Source organism: Myxocyprinus asiaticus, chromosome 26 (assembly GCF_019703515.2).
Source record: "Myxocyprinus asiaticus isolate MX2 ecotype Aquarium Trade chromosome 26, UBuf_Myxa_2, whole genome shotgun sequence".
Lineage (NCBI taxonomy): Eukaryota > Metazoa > Chordata > Actinopteri > Cypriniformes > Catostomidae > Myxocyprinus > Myxocyprinus asiaticus.
In genome coordinates this window covers 8,643,550-8,663,701 of record NC_059369.1, presented here as the reverse complement: position 1 = coordinate 8,663,701, position 20,152 = coordinate 8,643,550, and the positions used below count along the sequence as shown (strand labels likewise).

The 20,152-nt window shown below is 39.5% G+C and overlaps 1 protein-coding gene across 5 annotated transcripts in view; it reads right to left on the bottom strand.

Moving 5' to 3' along the window:
* Positions 1-805: 805 nt before the first annotated feature.
* LOC127417018 (semaphorin-6D-like) overlaps positions 806-20,152 on the bottom strand; it is a 71,101-nt gene continuing 51,754 nt past the window's right edge. For 2 of the 5 annotated variants that reach the window (XM_051656696.1, XM_051656698.1), the window contains exons 5-19: positions 16,837-16,899; positions 16,646-16,747; positions 16,387-16,477; positions 15,048-15,167; positions 14,283-14,371; positions 12,031-12,248; positions 11,198-11,329; positions 10,813-10,968; positions 8,727-8,900; positions 8,232-8,372; positions 7,606-7,683; positions 7,241-7,299; positions 6,307-6,363; positions 5,601-5,816; positions 806-4,688 (exon numbers count right to left, since the gene is read on the bottom strand). In XM_051656696.1, coding sequence (XP_051512656.1) covers positions 3,397-4,688; positions 5,601-5,816; positions 6,307-6,363; positions 7,241-7,299; positions 7,606-7,683; positions 8,232-8,372; positions 8,727-8,900; positions 10,813-10,968; positions 11,198-11,329; positions 12,031-12,248; positions 14,283-14,371; positions 15,048-15,167; positions 16,387-16,477; positions 16,646-16,747; positions 16,837-16,899 — 2,988 coding nt within the window. In that variant the 3' untranslated portion in view covers positions 806-3,396. The remainder of the gene's footprint in view (positions 4,689-5,600; positions 5,817-6,306; positions 6,364-7,240; positions 7,300-7,605; positions 7,684-8,231; positions 8,373-8,726; positions 8,901-10,812; positions 10,969-11,197; positions 11,330-12,030; positions 12,249-14,282; positions 14,372-15,047; positions 15,168-16,386; positions 16,478-16,645; positions 16,748-16,836; positions 16,900-20,152) is intronic. The other 3 variants (XM_051656697.1, XM_051656699.1, XM_051656700.1) reach the window with 3 other exon arrangements.

Here is a 20,152-nt window from a genome sequence, read left to right as displayed (position 1 = left end):
GGCCTATATGTAAACTCAGGATTCTCCTTCCGGCTTTCAAATATCATTGACTAATTATATGCATTTCAGAAAATTTGAATTCAAACTTGGTTTCAAGTTTAAAGGATTAGTTCACACAAAAATGATACTTTTGCATTATTTACTCATCCTAATGTCATTTAAAATCCAAATAGTTTTTTTTCTTCTTCTCTGAAACACAAAATGAGATGTCAGACTGTCCGTGCTGCTGTTATTAAATCATAATCTTCCTCTTCACTGGAGATCTCAAATCTCATTCATTTGTGTATTCAGTTCAAATATGACTTAGATGATTCACAGCAGGTTTGATGCCAAACACCAAAGGTTCTTTGGTGTCACATGACCAATCACAATGCAACATGTTTTAAAAACTTAACTGCAAATGAGTGGAAGAAGATCAGAAAACAACTATTTAAATTTCGGTCTGTTCCTCACACAAAGCTATCGTATGACATCAAAAGATGTTTTTTATATATAATATTGTGCAGAAGTCATGTGGACTACTTTTAAAGTGCTTTTTGTCTTCCTTTTTTTATTTTTTTTATTTTTTTTAACCTTGGTAGTGTATACCATCATCTATATTTTCCTTGTATGGAAAACAGAAGCTCAGACATTTTGTCTAAAATCTCCTTTAGGAAGAAATAAAACACTGCTGGGTTCAATGGACATGAGTACAAGCAAATGATGATGACATTATAATATTTAGGGGAATTAGCCCTTTAGCCAGAGAACAATGTGTTGCAAAATAAGATCCGGTAAAAATAAAACAAAATCATATTTTCTGTGCAGCAATATTTTATTTCAACTATACATGCCTTGTTAAAAAAAGTCAACAAAAATATTCTTAAACAATGAATGTAATTATTTACACATTCACAGTACAGCTTTATAATATCTACACATTAAAACATTCTGAAAAAAAAAAAAAAAAGCTGTTTTCCACCTGCTAATGTTTGCACAGTAATAAAAATAAAAGGTAGACCAGTCTGGTTTCTTTGCGAAGAGTATTGACTGAACGGTAAAGGCGTGAAGTCAGATTGCAGATTCATATTGCAATATACAAGGCAGCTCAACACAGGACGATTTGAATCAGAGCGCAGGATCAACTCTCTCTCCTTTAATAAAACTGATCTTTAGCAGGCGATGACACATCGGTTATCACTCAGCTGCTCAAACACAATCAGAACATGTAAACAAACATGAAGCTTTGGGCTTGAAGAGACAAGTTCCATCTTCTCCATATACTGAAATCCCCCCAAGTAATAAAAAACAAACTGCAAATCTCTAATCATAGATTAGCCCCTTTAATAACAATTTGACCCCCATGAAATGTTGAGGAATAATGTGAGCTGAAATTCAGCTTGTAGTCATTTTAGAATCATAATACATTCATTACATGGCATCATCGCAAATTATCACTTCCCCAAAACGCTTAAGAATAAATGGCAATGCAGAGGAGTAATTATAATAATCTTTGTTTCCATTCATTTTACCTCTGGAACTCACTTCTGTAAATGAACAGCATTTCAAGTGTTTGGACATATCTTGATCTCCCCCATCCAGAGCTGTAACCACCACAGAAATCAAGAGGAGGAGCATTTGGGGAGCATTCTTAATTCTCCATTCATAACATTTTACCTTTGCCCTCCCCCAGTATTGGATATTTGGTTAAATGTCCCCATCCATCCGAAAACAATTTGTTTGATAATGTCCAAAACCAAAACAAATGCTCATGACTTCAATAAGGCACACAAATACACTGATCCAGGCAAACTTGCCTTGAAAATATCCACACTTAAATAGTTGTATACAATAAAGTTATCACTGGCATCACTCTGCAGGACACACTGGTACTGCAGTGATTGCACAGTTATTCCTAGTATGGAACTGAGGCCTCTATTCTTTAAGTATGTGGACCATCAGAGTGAAGCGGACTCTTTATTTGAACCTTGTTGGGTCACAGAATACGTCTCCACAGAACCGGCCATTCTGAGGAGTGGTTTACAGCGGGGAATGTGCTGTTTGACGTTCTTTTTATTTTATTTTATTATATATATATATATATATATATATATATATATATATATATATATATATAAAACACTTTTATCTTAAACCAGCCTAAGGTGGTTTTCTGGTCTAAGCTGGCCATTTCCATTGGTTAGGCTGGTCTGGTTTTATGGTTTTAGAGGGGTTTTGGGCACTTGTCAGCTGGTTAGGCTGGGACACCAACTTGGCCATGCTGGGAGACCATCTAAACCAACTGAAAACAAGCTTGGCAAGACTTAAACCAGCTAAGACCAGCACCCAACCAACTTTCAGCTGGTTTAAGATGGTCTTTTCAGTAGGATTGCCAAAGACACAAGAAGCAATCTCTATGTAATGGTGTGAACTGCAATAAACTTTCAATAAGTTGACCCAACAGCAGTGTTTGGCATGTGGGAAAGGAGAGAGGTTGATCAATAATCTGCCTTATGTCACAGCAATAAGACAACTTTATGAGATAAGAGGATTTGCTGTAATTTCCTAGATCTAAGAGTGACCAAATAGAACATTGTATGTTTTACCAACATACATGATCCTGTGCTGAGCCTGTTGGTTTAAAAGCTTGACTCTGCCTGACACGGAAAACTGCTGCATGGAACATCACACTGGAGTCCATTAAACATCATCATCTACACTTAGCAGCACACATGTTGAGGGCACTTTTCCCTTATGAGTTTTCAAATCAGTTGTCCAGGTAGGTGCCTTGGACATTTCTTTTGCACACAGAAATGACTTAATTCATATCTGGACTTCTGAATCCAAACACATCTGAAGTTAATGCACCTTAAATGGGGTTTAGGTTTATAACAGCAATGACTCTAGCTTGTTCTCAGTTTACAGAACAAACAAGGACAATTAAATGCATACTGGTTAGCCCAGAGACTAATCAAACACAGACACGCAATATGTTTATTTCACTCTGTTTGTCTTTTAGAGAGATATCCAAGCACGAATATCATTTCAGAGTCTGACAGATACAGCCATATCTCCTGTGTTTCCACACCTCACATTGACTGGGAAATCAGTGCAAGGGGAGCATTCGCTCCACGAATGCCGCAGCATCTATGCAGCTTCCTTAGGTCCATCCTAAGCTTCCATCAGCTGTGACCTTAGGTGACCCTGCCACCTTGAAGATCAGAATCCGTCACATGTTGCTCAAACTGAGCTTAACAAGACAACATCATTGAGAAATAGCAGAACTACCCGAAGCAGAAGCTCTGGCCTCCGATTATTTTCCTTTCAAAGGAAACAGAGACTGGCACAACATATCTGTTCAGGCCAAATTCTTTTACTCCCAATGACCATTCATGGAGTAAAATCCTGCTGAGCATCTCAGTAGCTATACTTGTTCACTACCCTCATTTGTGCAGTCTGTGGCGCAAAGCCGTTGGGTTTGGGGGGCACATCGGGCTTTAGCGATGCTGTCCGTTTGATCGAGGTTCGGGGTAAAGATCCTTGACCACTGTAGCTATTCTGCCGGGATATGGAGGGCGTCATAGCCATCGCCACCCCGTGAGAGTCTAGTCTGGTGGGTGGGGTAGGGGTTGGTGGCATGTACCCACCTCTGTTCAAGCTGGGCTGCCGGGACACAATGGCCCCACTGGGTGAGTGCAGCCCTTTGGGTGGTGAAGATATAGAGTGTCGCTGGGAAGAGCTGCGGTGATACCGCTGTCTCTCGAGAGTTCCCATCTGACCTGTAGGAGACGTTGGCGTAGTCGGCACATCCAGTCTCTTGGTTGGGCTATTCCTGGGTAAAGAGGAAGAGGGAGAGTACAAGGAGGCTTCTCGGCTTGGGACTTTGGGTGGGATCTCTGTTGGGCTTACAATGGGTTCTAGCATGAGGTGCTGACGGGACTTGGGCACCTCCACCATTATCCCCTTTGGGTTGCTCTCATTCAGGTGCTTCAGAAGGTCGTTAAGTGTGTTCCTGGCATCTACAGTGCGCCGTTGGTCTTTACGGCCTGACTTGAAACCATGTTGATCACTATTGTGGATCTTTTTCTCAGCTTGAGGTCCTTCAGGGGTAGTGAAGGTGGCTTTGTTCTCATGTGTGGCATTGGGCAGTACCACAGCGCTGGGAATGTGGGGGTTGCTGATGGTGGAATGAGGAGGTGGACTGGAGGGAAGGTATTGTGGGCTTTTGGGTGGCCCATCTTTTCGGGAGCTGCTTAGCCTTCCATGAGTCCTCTCCAATTGGTTCTTTATTGGCTGAAGGCCTTTCTGTTGCAGCACGGGCGTGGACTCGGGGGTAGGAAGTGCTGCTAGTTCTGGTGGTTGCCCAGTCAGGAGCATTGTCTTGGTGTCTCCAGTGGTTGGGACCTCCCCCCCACTGCTTAGCAGGTTGGTGTAGAGTTTGGGGGAATCCATATTGGGTTGGTACTCTTTGACAGGACTGTCAAACAGACCATTGAGCTTGGCAAAGCTACCTGTGGAATCTGTGCAAGACTGAGCTGCCTCTGCATCTTTTTGGATTTTGCGTGGAGGGCGTTGGAAGGCATCCTTATAGCAGTAGACGACCATGCCTGCAATAAATGCACCCAGCAGGAACGCGGCAAACACACAGGTGATGAGGATGTTCATGTGTACCATCTGGTTAGATTCACCTGCTTGAATTTCCCACACACCTGCAAAACACACAACCCCAAAAATATGGTAACATGCACTTGCACAGTTGGTCATTCAAGAACTGCCTCTCAAGAAGTCCTTTCCCCCCAAAGGTACAATTTACAGTGATAAAGTGAACAATTATTTGCAGTATTTTACAAGCTTTTTAAAGAAATTGCAATTTCTCTGAAAAAAGAATAACTAATTAGCAATAATCTGCATTGACCTGCGATTGTATTGGTACAGGAGGAAAATTAGTAAAGAGGGTGTGGGGGAACATTTGATTGCATATGGGTTGCAGTATTAGGTGAGTTAGTATGTTGTGTTTTACATGAGATTTTCCCAAAGAGAATTAAGCCCGCTGTCTTTGTCTAGTAACAAAGGTAAGTTTTGTTAGTGTCCGCAGATATTTGAAAGAGTTAGTCGGTTAGTAATGTTGCTCGAGAGGTGCTTAAAAGTGTTGCTTAGTGGCAAGGCCTTTGGAATATGTCCTAAAACCCAAAAGAATGGGCAAAGAAAGAAAAAGATGAAAGAAAGGTTAATATTAGAAGATGTCACTAATTTATTTCAGACAGGTTGAACAAAAGATCTCATAGGAAATTAATTTATCCAAAATATACATAAAATAAAGGTGGAGAACAAATCATAATCACATAAACATATGAAAAAGAGCATGGAAAATAAGAAAAAGATAGAATCTGAGTATAGCTGCTTGTATCATGTCATTACGATTTATAAACACAAGGCATTGTGCTGACCTGAATGAAGTTTCCAAGCGCACATTAATTTCTCTAGAATTGGTATCTCGTCTTTGCTAATGGAGTGTGACTGGCTACAGAATTGCTTATCATGCAATTCTGCTGAAGAATGGGCTGCTAGCAGAGATGTACACATGCTCTCAAATAATTAGCAGTGCTAATAGCAGCTATTACCCAGATTTCCATGCAGCAGCACCGAGCGCTCAGTCAAGGCCTTACCCTCCAGCACACCTGGGAAAGGCTCAACAGAATGTGACGTGGCTGGATCATCGTGGAGCACAAATGTCCGCGAGCCAATGAGTTGGGGACTCTGTGTGGGGATGGTTTGGGGTGATTGTATGGGTTCAGAAGTCGCGGACACAGTGACTGACGAGGATGGCAACTCCATGTCTGTAGCGACAAACAAATTGTTAAGAACGGGAGCCCATGATGGGTGCAGAGTAACGATCGGGGTTAGTGCATTTTGATAGGACTGACGCAAGTCAGTTTGAACGATTCATTCAACAAGAACATTTGGACTCTGATGTTTTGGACCATTACGGGGTGTAACGGGAGTACAGAGTCTCAGGTAAGCAACATTTCATCCCGAGAGGGGGGAAAGGATGAAGACTATCTCTAATAGAATCAGGAGACGACAAAACAGTCAAGGGAGATGATAAAGCGGTAGCAGCATGTTCCATGCGAGAAAGAAAGAATGGATGTAATGATAGGCAAGCTGGTGTGGGAGATCAGGTGCCTTTACTAATAATTAAAATGATAATGATGGTGTTATGAAGAGCACAGGAACAAAGATAGGTTGCAGCAGTTGAAAAAGGAAGTGAGGGAGATTTAGAGAATGCTGAACTCAAGGAAGGAAATCAGTGCAGTATAGGAAACTAACCAGAGGTTGGGTCGCCATATGATTTGAAATCTGGCGCTGATGTAGTGGCCAAAAATTCTAAAGGAATTAAAGGAACAGGAAATCAGCATAAAATAATAAAAATAAAAGTTTGAAATTATATAAAAATAAAACCTAAAGTTGTGTTTATTAAGATATAAAACAAAAATATGTATAAAATAGTGTTTATTTTCCTCTGGTTTAAGATGTATCAAGGAATTGTTTACCCAAAAATGGAAAATGTTGTATTTGCTCTACCGCATGTTTTTCCAAACTAATATGCTGTTAAACACACAATTTTTGAAGAATCTTTATACAGATCTTTTTCATACAACAACAGTTCATAGTGACCATGGCTTTCGAGCTCCAAAAAGGATAAAAAAAAAGAAAACAAAAAGTAGTCCATATACAATTTGTGCTATTTTCTGAAGAATTCTGAAGACATACGATTTTGTGTGGAAAAGACAATCACTGACAATCTGAACATCAGGTCAGACATCAATTACTGTATATTAAAAGTCACTGATTCTCATGTGTCTCAAGACTAGATATCACTGACATCAAACCTGCCATATTTGATGGGGTCATAAAGGGTCACTATGAACAGACATTATATTGGAAAAAGCTGTGTAAAAATTCTACAAAAATGTGTTCAACAAAAAAATTTAATAACAGCATATAAACTTAGAAAAACATGGTGAATAAATAACAGGTTTTTGTGTGTGCGTGAACTATATCACTTACAGGTGTGTTTCTGTAATGTTCAGACCTATGCAGTGTGTATATGCTTGTGTGTTTATTTGTCAAGAGACATGGAATTAGTTTAATGTTTGTGTTATGCATGTTAATTTCTCAGCTGAGAGTGTGAGGGGGTTACTGACATCAGAACTGCTACCTAATGTTGTTTCTGTAAAGGGGCACATTTCAATGAGCTCACCATGACAATCGCCGAGGTGTGCAGTGTTGCCGTATTCAACATCTTGCTCATAACTGGTTCTACAAAAGAGGAAGAGACAATGTGGTGAATGTAAGTTCATACCTGTTACATATCTACAGTCAACATGAAACAGCAATCGTAACCGATTTTAGCTATGTAATGAGACTTTTCCATGTTAGGGAAAGAACTGAAAAAGAGACAAGTGAGATCATGGAAAAAGAAAAAAAAAAAATCAGGAGTGGAGCAAGTCAACTTTCAAATGAATTAATAAAGTGAATAGGGCCAATTCTGATTTGCCGGTGATTTTTAATTAAAGCTCTTTCACGGTGCGAGAGTAAATCTGAGTATGTTCGCAAATTACTTACTGGACAGCTGCGGGAATGCGCTCACAGGCTCCCTCCGACATCCACCCACAGTAAGGGTCTCTAGAAGCAATGCAAGACCTGCAACAGGAAGCAAAACAACACAAAGTAAAATTAACATACCAAACAACCATCAGAAAAGCTGGTGTTCACTTTGAGCGGCATTACTGAGAAACAATGGGTTCACAGACAGAAAGACATGGCAGAAAACTTTTTTCAGAAGTATGTTTGTCTTGTTTTCCAGTAAAATATCTAAGCACCCTCAAAACAAGCTAAATTAAGAGGCAAAATTGTGTAAGATAATAAGACTTCAATTATTTCTCATTTTGAATTAAGTTTATTTGTCTTACCTCATTTGTTCTTGTTTTAACCAAAAACCTAACTAAGTTTTGTTAGATTTATACTTAAAAAAAAAAAAAAAATCTATTTGTCAAAGGGGGTAAAAAAAACTTAATTCAATAGTTGCTCAAAACATGTCTTAAGATCTTATGCAACTGATCTTCTTTGAGGATGCTTAGAGATTTTACTGGAAAACAATACAAAATACTGATTATGAAAATTATTTGTTGGCATGTAAAGAGTGGTTTGGTATGAAGTTGGCATTTAGTAAAGTGGCGTTCAGCACTCACTTTTGACATGAACTGTGCCGTTCGCAGCGGCTGAGAGGTATTCTGACCACACAGCTGGAAAATGCCACATAGAGGGTGTGCGTGTCTTTATCCAGGTGGAAGGACAGAATTCGCCGATCGTCCTCGTTGCTGGATAAACACCTGGAGGAACAGAGCGAGGGAGGTGGTGAAGTATAGATAATCACATGTTATCAGATCTATCTGTCAGTCAATGCTTTCTTCAGCAGTTCTGAAGAGGATGAAAAAAGCACATGCTGCAGGTTAAATAGAGAGAAAGTGAAAGGCTTTCACATTAAACAGATCTAATCTCGTCTAAAAGGATCCAAAACTTTCATTCAGGTCCCAACAACACATCAAATTGTGACTGAATTGTAAGTAAATGGCAATGATTGCTTCATGAAATGACTCTTATATCTGCAAATAAGTTTCCAACTATTTAAAGACGTCGAGAATGAGAGTGAAGATTGAAAGTGAGATAATTACGGGAGAACATACTTGGCTTGGTTGAAGACGTCTATCTCTTCCAGTAGGATGCTGTCATTCAAAGACAGCAGAGACGTCTTTGCCAGAACTTTCAGCACGATGCCAGCCTCGGAGCCGATGAAGACCACTGTGTAATTCTTATGGGGTCCTGCTGTGTTGTCCACTGCAAGTGCTGTCAGTCTGTACCTACAAATAGGAAGAAAAAACAGAGAATGGGGCCGCATTTCGGTTACGAAGAGACGCCTGAATTACAGCAGCTTAACTTGATCTGATACAGGACAAAACATGTTGAAACATGACACTTCCATCAAGACCTGAAGCAATTAAATTAGGTGTGTCATTTGTTTCTGGTTTATAATGTAAAACCAACAATAACTATCTATCTACTGGAAGGGTTATAATCATTGATCACTGTTTTCTACAATACTTATTAAACAGAATCATCGTGTCCATATGGTAACTAGGGATGCACCAATACCACTTTTTCTCTATCGATCCGATTCCGATATCGGAAATCTCAGTATCGGCCGATACTGATCCCAAGCCGATACCAGTGTTGTTTTTTTGCATAATCAATTTAGAATATCTTTACATTATTGTGTGGAACTAATTGGGTGTGCTCTTTAATATGTAAAGAAACACAAACCTCTAACTACACATTATTTCAATATAAATGTATAGCTTATTAAGAAAAACTTTACTGTTAACTAGTATACTGGATAATGTAGCAGCAAAATTAACAGTAATTCCAGTATAAGTCATCAGTAGAAAAGAAGTCGTTTTGTATCTGGACTTTAAAAGGTCTCTTTTTTATTCAATTTAGCTGTAAGATATCAGCTCACTTTTCATTCACACAGTTATTTTTTGGAACCCATTCGACTTAAATATTATTATACTTTGTAAACAAACGATAATAATAATAATAATAGTAATAATAATATATTATAATAGTAATATATAGTAATATATCTCAATCGTGTACCTTTAACTTTTAAACCCTCACGCTTTTATTTTAACATTCTGAACTCTCCAGGAAGTCCTGTATGTGTCTGTTTGTAGGCAAGTTCACAGTAGTTTAATTAGCTTCTTATTCAAACTCTGGTAAAAAAAAAAAAAAATGCACCACCAGTGCCGTTCTAAATGCATATTATAAGTGAACTGAACTTTTGAGCATCTACATCTGAGATGCTGTTTGTGAGTAGCACTCAAATACTGCGCACGGTGTGAAGGCTAAAAATAGCCGCGAGCGTGTGTGTAAACAGAGCAGCGCAATTCACTGATGCGCTGGAGCTGCGCATGCATTTTATATATTTACTTATTAAACACAGCCTTTTATGATTCACAGAGCTATTGCACGTCTTCAAGTGGCTTTGAATAAAATGCACGTGTCATATGAACTACTTTAATTGTGTTTTTTGAGCTTGACAGTAACGAACATGACTAACACACAGTATCGGATTTGGATCGGGCTCGTCGGACCGATACCCGATCCATTTATAAACGTCAGTATCGGAGCTGATGCTGATCCAGGTATCGGATCGGTGCATCCCTAATGGTAACTGTCATTCTGGAAAAAGTCCACATGCAAAATTCATGGAAACTAATAACTGCTAAAACACAAGTAGAACAAATTTTGTTGTAAATTGTACATAAATCCATTCTTATATACATTGCCACATTGAACTGAACATAATAATGAAATTCTGGGTGATTCTGATAAGCCAATAAATATGTTCATGTTATGGCCACTAACCTACTATTTTTTTTTTTTTTAATAGATAAACTCACAAAAACTACAATCAATAGTGCTATATGTTAGAAGTGAATTCCTTTTGAAACCTTAAAGAGAAAGCACTTTTCAAGCATATTTCTATGGATATTGCTTAAAGGGATAGTGATAGATTTAACCCTTTAAAGTAAGTGTCGTTGTACAGCAAAGTATTAACGCATCCTGAATAAGCGGACACAAGCTTCTGCAATGAAATATTCACATATCAGCTGATACCAATAAATAATAATAATAAAAATCACTAATACTGATGGTGTATTCAGCTTCTAAATTCTTTAAGAATAATGGCACTTTGCCCCGTGTTCGTACCTGACTCTTGTTTTGGTGAACCACGGTTCGTCTCCGACGGAGGGGACAGAGGCATCCATGAGTGGGTGGGACTTGATGAACTGTAGGGTCTCATCTGGAAACTCGATGGAGTTTTTGTAGGACTCCGCTGAGCCGTGTCCCGCACAGCAGCCAGGTCTGAACACACGAACGCACACACACACACACACACACACACACACACACACATTCAGTTCCATTTGAGGAGTAGAGGGCAAAAAGCCATGTGCCACATGCCTGTAAATCTATACCAGCCTCCATATGGCCACTGCACACACAGGTTAAATATGCAGCATGTCCAATTATCGCTTGTTAATTATTAATCTGAGAATGATTAGCCTGTCATGCCCTAGTGCCGTGCACCAACCTGGGCTTGGGCAGCTTCTCCTCAGGAAATGGTGTCCACACGGAATCTGCAGTCTTTTGCTCTTTGAAACGGCCTCGGAACACTTTCTCAATGTCCGCCATCGAGAAAGCACACACTGCAGATCCTGGAATACTGAATATACCAGAAAAAGCAGAGTTAGCCCCATTCATAGTTTTCACCATGCTAATAGTACATTTTAAAACTGGAAAAGACTGTTTTGCTGATCTGTTTGCATAGTCTTAGAGGAGCACTGGCACTTTTCAGCTGAATAAGCTGAAGACCAGCTTGGCCAAACTGGGAAACCAGCTAGACCAGCTAAACCATCTCGGCCACACTAGGAGACCAGCTAGTTTTAGCCAGAATGGGAGACCAGCTAAACTAGCTAAAATAGCTTGGCCATATTAGGAGACCAGTTAGACTAGATTACGAGTACGAGATAACGAGTTTTGGCCACATTGGGAGACCAGCTGAAGACCACCTAGACCATTTTAAAACCAGCTTGGCCAGACTACTTGGTCATAATAGGAGACAAGCTAGATCAGATTAAACCAGCTTGGCCTAACTGGGAGACCAACTAATCCACCTTGGCCCCACTTAAATCCGAGTTAGACCAGATTAAACCAGCTTGGCCTGACTGGGAGACCAGCTAGTCCATCTGAACACCAGCCAGGCAAGATTAAGAGACCAGCTAGACCAGATTAAACTACCTTGACCAGACTAAGAGACCAGATATGCCACTTTAAACCAGCTAAGACCAATTAGGCTGGTTTGTTTTTTTCAGCTCAAACCAACTATTCAGAATAGATTTTGGGGAAAGGGTTGCAAAACTTTACCTGTTCAACTGGGTGGTGAAAACTCCCACCACAGAAGGCACTCCATTAATGTTGATGATGTCAGTAATTGCTTGAAGAACGTCAAAGTAGAAAAACGATTCTCCAGGAACAGAGCAGTTCAGGCGCGCCTTAACAAAAGATGTCCAGTGTTTTTCCAGCACCCGTTGGGACCCTCCCATGTCATTTTTACAGATCCGAGCCACTCTGGAGTAAACTGCCTGCAGAGAGAGAAAAATAGAGAGAAAAACTCAGCGTCGCTCTCTAAATAATAGATCTCTTCCCCAGCAGCCCAGATGAATCTAAATATACACAAGATGCACTCTTTCTCTCAGATAGAACAAAGCTGCAGTGTGCTAGAGGGCTTGAATTAGTGTACTGTAACCAGTTTAATAATTCACTACTGTAAAACCTTCTCTCAATGCAGGTGTTGACTGTAATATTAACTAAAGTTAAATATGTATTAACCTGATGTGGTGGACAAAGTCATTATATGGGCCAATTTAAAGCAAATCCTGAGGCACTGGATGATTTGTGCATCTCAAAATAAAAGCCTATGAATACTACATTTACATACATATCACAGCCATGTTTTAGCATATATGAGATCAAATCTGAAAGCCTTAAAAGGGTCATGACATGAGGAATCAAATTGTCCTTGATCTTTTTACATGTAAGAGCTTTGTACACGCAAATGCTCAGCATCTTCTTACAGTCAAACGTGAGCCTAAACAGGCGGTTGGCGCATGCATACTACGACTGCTATGAGATACAAATTTCTCTTGTAGTGTTTAGACCCATAAAGATGTTGTTATATTCCTTCAGACTCAAGTTATACAAATGCAGGTATAATAATAATACCTTATATTTATATAGCACTTTTCTAGGCACTCAAAGCGCTTTACATAGTATAGGAAGACTCTCCAAAACCACCATCAGTGTGCAGCATCCACCTGGATGATGCGACAGCAGCCATAGTGTGCCAGTACGCTCACCACACACCAGCTATTGATGAAGAGGAGAGTACAGTGATGTAGCCAATTCTGGAATGGGGATTACTAGGAGGCCATGATAGATAAGGGCCAATGGGGGTAATTTGGCCAGGAGGAGGTATCTCCTGACCTCCTCACTTCACGTGCACATCCACTGTTGTTGTTTTCACCTTTGTCTCCTGATGTTTACTGGCAATTACATCTTCTAGCATTTCTACATGACAGCAACTGCTCAAATGTGAGTGCTGCCACCTTGTGGACCCACTAATTAGTGCAAATAAGGTGCATGCACATTTTGTGCATTCAAAGAAGCACGGTTAGAAAGATTGGACTGCGCCCCTTCAGTGCCCGAGCACTCTACTGGTAATGAGATTTTCTTCACGCGTCCTGTAGGAGGATGCTCAGTGTTCGCGTCTGACTGAAGTATACTTTGGGCTTTATGAGTTGAGACATTCACAAAAAGTACATACTACCATGATTTTTGGACATGGTCCCATGGTAATAAAATATAAAATAAAAATGTTTTCTTTGGACTTTTATTCCCAAAAGTATTTGAACACTTAAAATTTGTATTTATTTCACAAAATATTTCACAAAAAGAAGTTTGTTAGATTTTAAGCAATTATTAGATATTCAGTCAAAATCAAGACAAAAAGCATTTGGATCCCAGAATGCACAGTGATGACCTCAGTGGAAAAATAAATCCAAGATGGCGGATGAAGCGAGAGAAATTTAGATTATAAATATACTTATAATCCATTCAATACTGAAAAGTATCGATAAATAACAGTTTAATATGATACAAAACCCATTTATTTTACCCAAAATATGTGTGTGCCATGCGTATTTAGGCTCATTACAGGATTGCGTTGTTTCTCTTGCGTCACCTGTATTGAAATCAGTTGCGAGTCGAATGTCCCGTGTGCTGTGCATGAGGAGCGCTATTTGAATGATGCACGGAGCTTCTGCCTATGTAGAGCATTCCAAATCGGTCTCTTATGAGGCTTCATTTCAGCAAGGATACTGCCATAGATGACAGCTGCCTATGTAGGAAGGAGACAGCGAGGCAGCTCACTAAGTTTTGGAACACTTCTTGGGGCCACTGTATATCAGTACCAGGTATTACAGTCTGACACCATCAATGTGCCATGGCACTTCCATAATACGTTTTTGTAAGAAGTGTACAGTATGTGTGTGTTTTTGTGATGTTAACGTCCCCGCTCTATTTTGTTGTGTTGTGTTATGTTATGATGCGAGTCGTACCTTCCCCAGGTTGTTATGTTCTGCTGCGATTTCTCTGAAGAAAAAGTACACGTAATCCCCATAATCCACAGCGTGGAGGAAATGTGGCTCTGAGAAAGAGAGAAAACGAAAGCATTAGTATCTCCTAAGCTGACCCCAAGTTACATTTTGATGCTTTTTTGTTGGCTGAGTAGAGTGTGCCGACTGTTGACCTAGATTGTGCTACGGGAAGCTGGATTTCACATCAACACCCACCATTTTCTGCTCTCTCATATCAACCCAGTTCTTCCTTAAGACACAACTAGGGGTTATAGTTCAGATGTCTACTGGGTTCAGCGGGTTTAGCAATGCTAGCATGACAGTATATATCACTGACGTAAGAAATTCTGCTATCCTGTTTATGCCGTAGTAAATCTGTCATGTGATTTAAAGCCTTCTCTCCAAACCTAGTCACAGAGGAGCGCTTCCAGTGTAAATAGGTTTTGGTTGGATACATTGGCTATCCAATGTTAGTTTTACTGTTTTAAGCCTTTCTTCCACATAAAAAAAAAAGAAAATTATGAAATGAGAAGTACCGTTCAATTTTGAATTATATATATATATATATATATATATAAAAAAGGCATTACTATATGATAAAACATTTTTTGACTGAATTTTCAGCAAAAATGACTACTGATATTGTGATATTAAAGTGATAAATGATCATATTGTGCTAGAAGATTTAAGCTATGCTGCCTCCTCTACCACTATGTATGCAAAGCAAATAAGCAAGAGCTGTTGTACCTTTTAACCACTTGGAGTCGTATTTTATGGTGCGGAGGGCAGAGCCGTCCCCCATGCTACGATAGATGACGGCATCACTGGCCAGGAAGTCTGCCACAGTAGCAGAATACAGCTTACCATCTATAACACATACACATATGACCTTAAAACACACTCATGTAACTCATGCAATATACATACTTGCATTTCAGCACATGTACACGAACACTAAAGGCCTATTCACACCAAGAACGAAATGGAAAAGCAAAACGAATTGCATACGAAGGGTCCATTCACAACAAGAGCAAAACGAAAAAGCACTCTGGATGTTCACAGGCTTTAATGAAGATACAATGCATCTGACACTTCATATCACGCTTTGCACCACTTGTTTGGTACCGCTACGGCTTTCATACATTCCTTGAACTCAGAGACCTACATCAACAGCTGTTGATATCTCAATAACAATTCTGCTCCTTATAATGGTTTTGATTCAAAATCTTCTTCATGGCGAATACTCGCTCTTGGTGTAAATGGGCCTTAACAAACATTTAACAAGCAACTTCACGGCACAAAAAACATTTTTTTAATCGGTATGTTCATCTAGTTTTCGAGTAAATATATATAAATGTCCCTAAAACAAGATCAATTAAGGATTATTTTTTTAGATGTATTGGATTATGTGTTTTTACCACATTGGCAATATTTTTTTTCCTTGTTTTTAGCATAAATCTAACATTCAAGTTATATTCTCTGATACCATTTTTTTTTTTTTTTCACCCAATGCCCAATTCCCAGTGCGCTTTTAAGTCCTCGTGGTCGTGTAGTGATTCGCCTCAATCCGGGTGGCGGAGGATGAATCCCAGTTGCCTCCGTGTCTGAGACCATCAACCCATGCATCTTATCATGTGGCTTGTTGAGCGCGTTGCCACGGAGACATAGCGTATGTGGAGGCTTCACGCCATCCATCTGCGCTCAACTCACCACGCGCCCCACCGAGAACGAACCACATTATAGCGACCACGTGGAGGTTACCCCATGTGACTCTACCCTCCCTAGCAACTGGGCCAATTTGGTTGCTTAGGAGACCTGGCTGGAGAACAAGCGAACTCCAGGGGTGGTAGACAGCGTCTTTTACCACTGAGCTACCCAGGCCCCCCTTTCTCTGACAACATTAAAAGTCTTAATATCTTATGCAATTCTTCATATTGATTTTTTTAGTGCATAAAGATTAAGTGATTTTTTGCAGCTTGTGGCCTGTACAGACTAATTCATATGCGTGTTTGCTGTTATTTGAGTGTTAATTTTATCAAAAAAAAGTTACTCATCATCCTCTTCATTATAGTGACAACTCTCATACCAGCAAACAGGGCAACGTTCGTCTGCTTGGCGTCAAACGGGCAACGGGCCAACCCGCTGATTTCTTCCCCATCAAACTCCAGGTTGTCCAACTAAATAAAATATGGATATATAGAGAGAGACAAGAGAGATATTGAGTCTTTATCTTCAATGCATTGTGAATCGGAGCAGTTTTACATTAACCAGTCACTTAATAAGAGTAAAATAATGGAGACAGACAGAGAAACCGACACGTAGCCTATATAAACAGGGTGACTAACCCTGTAGTAGCGGCACATGGGGTTAAAACCATTTGTTCCACAGATGAACACCAGATCGTCATTTCTCGGAACCAGGACTTTAATGAAGTTATGGCACTCATCCTGTGAGGAACACATACAGTGAGATTTATGGATGCTTCAGTACTGTAAACAGCGAAGGTAGATTTATGTTGAAAAGGTGATGGACTCACTCTATGTTTTCCCTTCATGGCGCACGTCTCTCTGTCCGCCTGTCCCGACCGCCACGTCAGTTTCTGTGACATCACACAATCACTGTTAAACACGGTTTCTCTCCCACACACCCTTAAACATTAACATCAACATTTATACCATGTCTTAACCAGGCATGACTTGACAAGTTTTCAAGGATGAGTAAAAACGATATGATTAAAAAATATATTATATTTAAAAACAATATCTCTTTTGAGATGTTGTTTGATGTATTCTGAAATATTTTACAAAATGAGCAAAAATATATATGAAAAATGTAAAGCTAACATATAATGTATTAAGAGAAAAAAATATGTATGCATATATTATATTATATACACTGCTGTTCAAAAGTTTGGGGTCTCTTACTCATTCTTTATTATAATTTTTTTCTTCACATTTTAGAATAATAGTGAAGTCATCAAAACTATGGAATAACAGAAATGGAACTATGGGAATTATGTTGTGACTAAAACAATCCAAAATAAATCACAAATATGTTAAATTTTAGCATCTTCAAAGTAGTCACCCTTTGCCTAGAATTTGCAGAAATGTACTCTTGACATTTTCTCAACCAGCTTCTTGAGGTATCACCCTGGGATGCTTTTTAAACAGTATTGAAGGAGTTCCCATCTATGATGGGCACTTATTGGCTGCTTTTCTTTATTATTCGGTCCAAGTCATCCAATTCAATAACTGTTTTTTAAATAAAATTTTAGTTTTCTAAAGAAATAAATATGTTGACACAATTATATTTTTGTCTACAAATATAATTTCAAACATTTAAGCACATGCCTTCAGATCAAAAGGTTTTTAAGATCACGTGAAACATTTCAGTCAAGTGACCCCAAACTTTTAAATGGCAGTGTATACTTTTTTACATTAAGAATATTATTAAGAATATTATTTATTAATATTAACTTTATCTTTGTCTACTGTCATATCCATCTTTAGTTTTTAGTTTTTGGCACCATTCCGAGTAAATTCTAGAGACTGTTGTGTGTGAAAATCCCGGGAGATCAGCAGTTACAGAAATACTCAAACCAGCCTGTCTGGGACCAACAATCATCCATGCGATTATTTAATCAGCCAATCGTATGGCAGCAGTGCAGTGCATAAAATCATGCAAATATGGGTCAGGAGCTTCAGTTAATGTTCACATCAACCATCAGAATGCGTAAAAAATGTGATCTCAGTGACTTCGACCATGGCATGATTTTTGGTGCCAGATGGGCTGGTTTGAGTAATTCTGTAACTGCAGATCTCATGGTATTTTCACACACAACAGTCTTTAGACTGGTTTTAATGTTGTGGCTGATCGGAGTGTAATATATATATATATATATATATATATATATATATATATATATATATATATATATATATATATACACACACACACAGTTGAAGTCAGAAGTTTACATGCACCTTAGCCAAATACATTTGAACAGAAGTTTGCATACACTTTGTTAGTATTTGGTAGCATTGCCTTTAAACTTTTAACTTGGGTCAAACATTTTGGGTAGCCTTCCACAATCTTCTCACAATAAGTTGCTGGAATTTTGGCCCATTTCTCCAGACAGAACTGGTGTAACTGAGTCAGGTTTGTAGGCCTCCTTGCTCGCACACGCTTTTTCAGTTTTGCCTACAACTTTTCTATCGGATTGAGGTCAGGGCTTTGTGATGGCCACTCCAATACCTTGACTTTATTGTCCTTAAGCCATTTTGCCACAACTTTGGAGGTATGCTTGGAGTCATTGTCCATTTGGAAGACCCATTTTTGACCGAGCTTTAAAATCCTGGCTGATGTCTTGAGATTTTGCTTCAGTGTATCCACATCATTTTCCTTCCTCATGATGCCATCTATTTTGTGAAGTGTGCCAGTCCCTCCTGCAGCAAAGCACCCCCACAACATGATGCTGCCACCCCCATGCTTCACGGTTGGGATGGTGTTCTTCGGCTTGCAAGCCTCACCCTTTTTCCTCCAAACGTAATAATGGTCATTAAGGCCAAACAGTTCAATTTTCTCTAAAAAGTAAGATCTTTGTCCCCATGTGCACCTGCAAACTGTAGTCTGGCTTTTTTATGGCGGTTTTGGAGCAGTGGCTTCTTCCTTGCTGAGCAGCCTTTCAGGTTATGTCAATATAGGACTCATTTTACTGTGGATATAGATACTTGTCTACCTGTTTCCTCCAGCATCTTCACAAGGTCCTTTGCTGTTGTTCTGGGATTGATTTTCACTTTACGAACCAAACTACGTTCATCTCTAGGAGATGGAATGTGTCACCTTCCTGAGCAGTATGATGGCTGCATGGTCCCATGGTGTTTATACTAGGGATGGGCACGAGTACTCGAGTACTTGGGTACTCGGACGTGGCAGCAATGATCGATCATGAAAACAATGATCAGTGGTGATCATGCATGATGTGACTTCACTTGATTTGAAATTCAGTGACAATTACCTGACAACTAAACACACACGTGTCAAAGAGGGAGCTTATTTTTAATTTCGAGATTGATTACTTTGTGATTTTGAGGGGTACACTGATTGTCAGAGACGTCTCATAGCAGCCAAACTGATATACGATGCTGCAATGCTATCATTATAATAATCAAAAGAGAGTGTAATTAAATGTGTTTTGAACACCTGTCTCGTAACACACACCTGCATCTCAACGAAATGGGAGTTGAAGATTTCCACATGAGTTTCCAAGTTAGAAGTATGACAAAGTGTCATTCCGTTGCACTTTCCCCAGTTGAAAGGGGTAAATTCCGACTCTCCGAGTTGAATGGAACGCTTCATGAATCATCACAGCAACAACAATCGTGCATCGTGGCTTTCCCCCAGGAGCGAACACTTGGGGAGACACACACTCGCGCACACACACCAGGCGTGTTCAGTGGACTCAATGCATATAGAGCAGGTGAGCGTTTCAAACAGCTAGTCAGAGTGCAGCTAAATGGAACAGAATGCAGCATCTTCAAAACTGAACTTCAACTTAACACGCATATTAAAAATGCAATGGTTATGGCATCTCCTGTTAAGCCGACCGTGATTTGAAAATTTACGGTTCAGACAGTCACTAAAAAAAACTGGTGCGTGCTTACTAAGATTACTATGGTAACCTGAAGGAAGAACAGACAGACGCGCGTTGTGCACATTCTTTCATTGAGTTGGGCAGCGAATCTTCACATAATGACAAAATGATGCATTCTATTTTGATTATGCAATCTTTTGTACATTTTGTAACCTATAGCAGCCTATAATAATGAATAGACGATACACTGAAACGACAA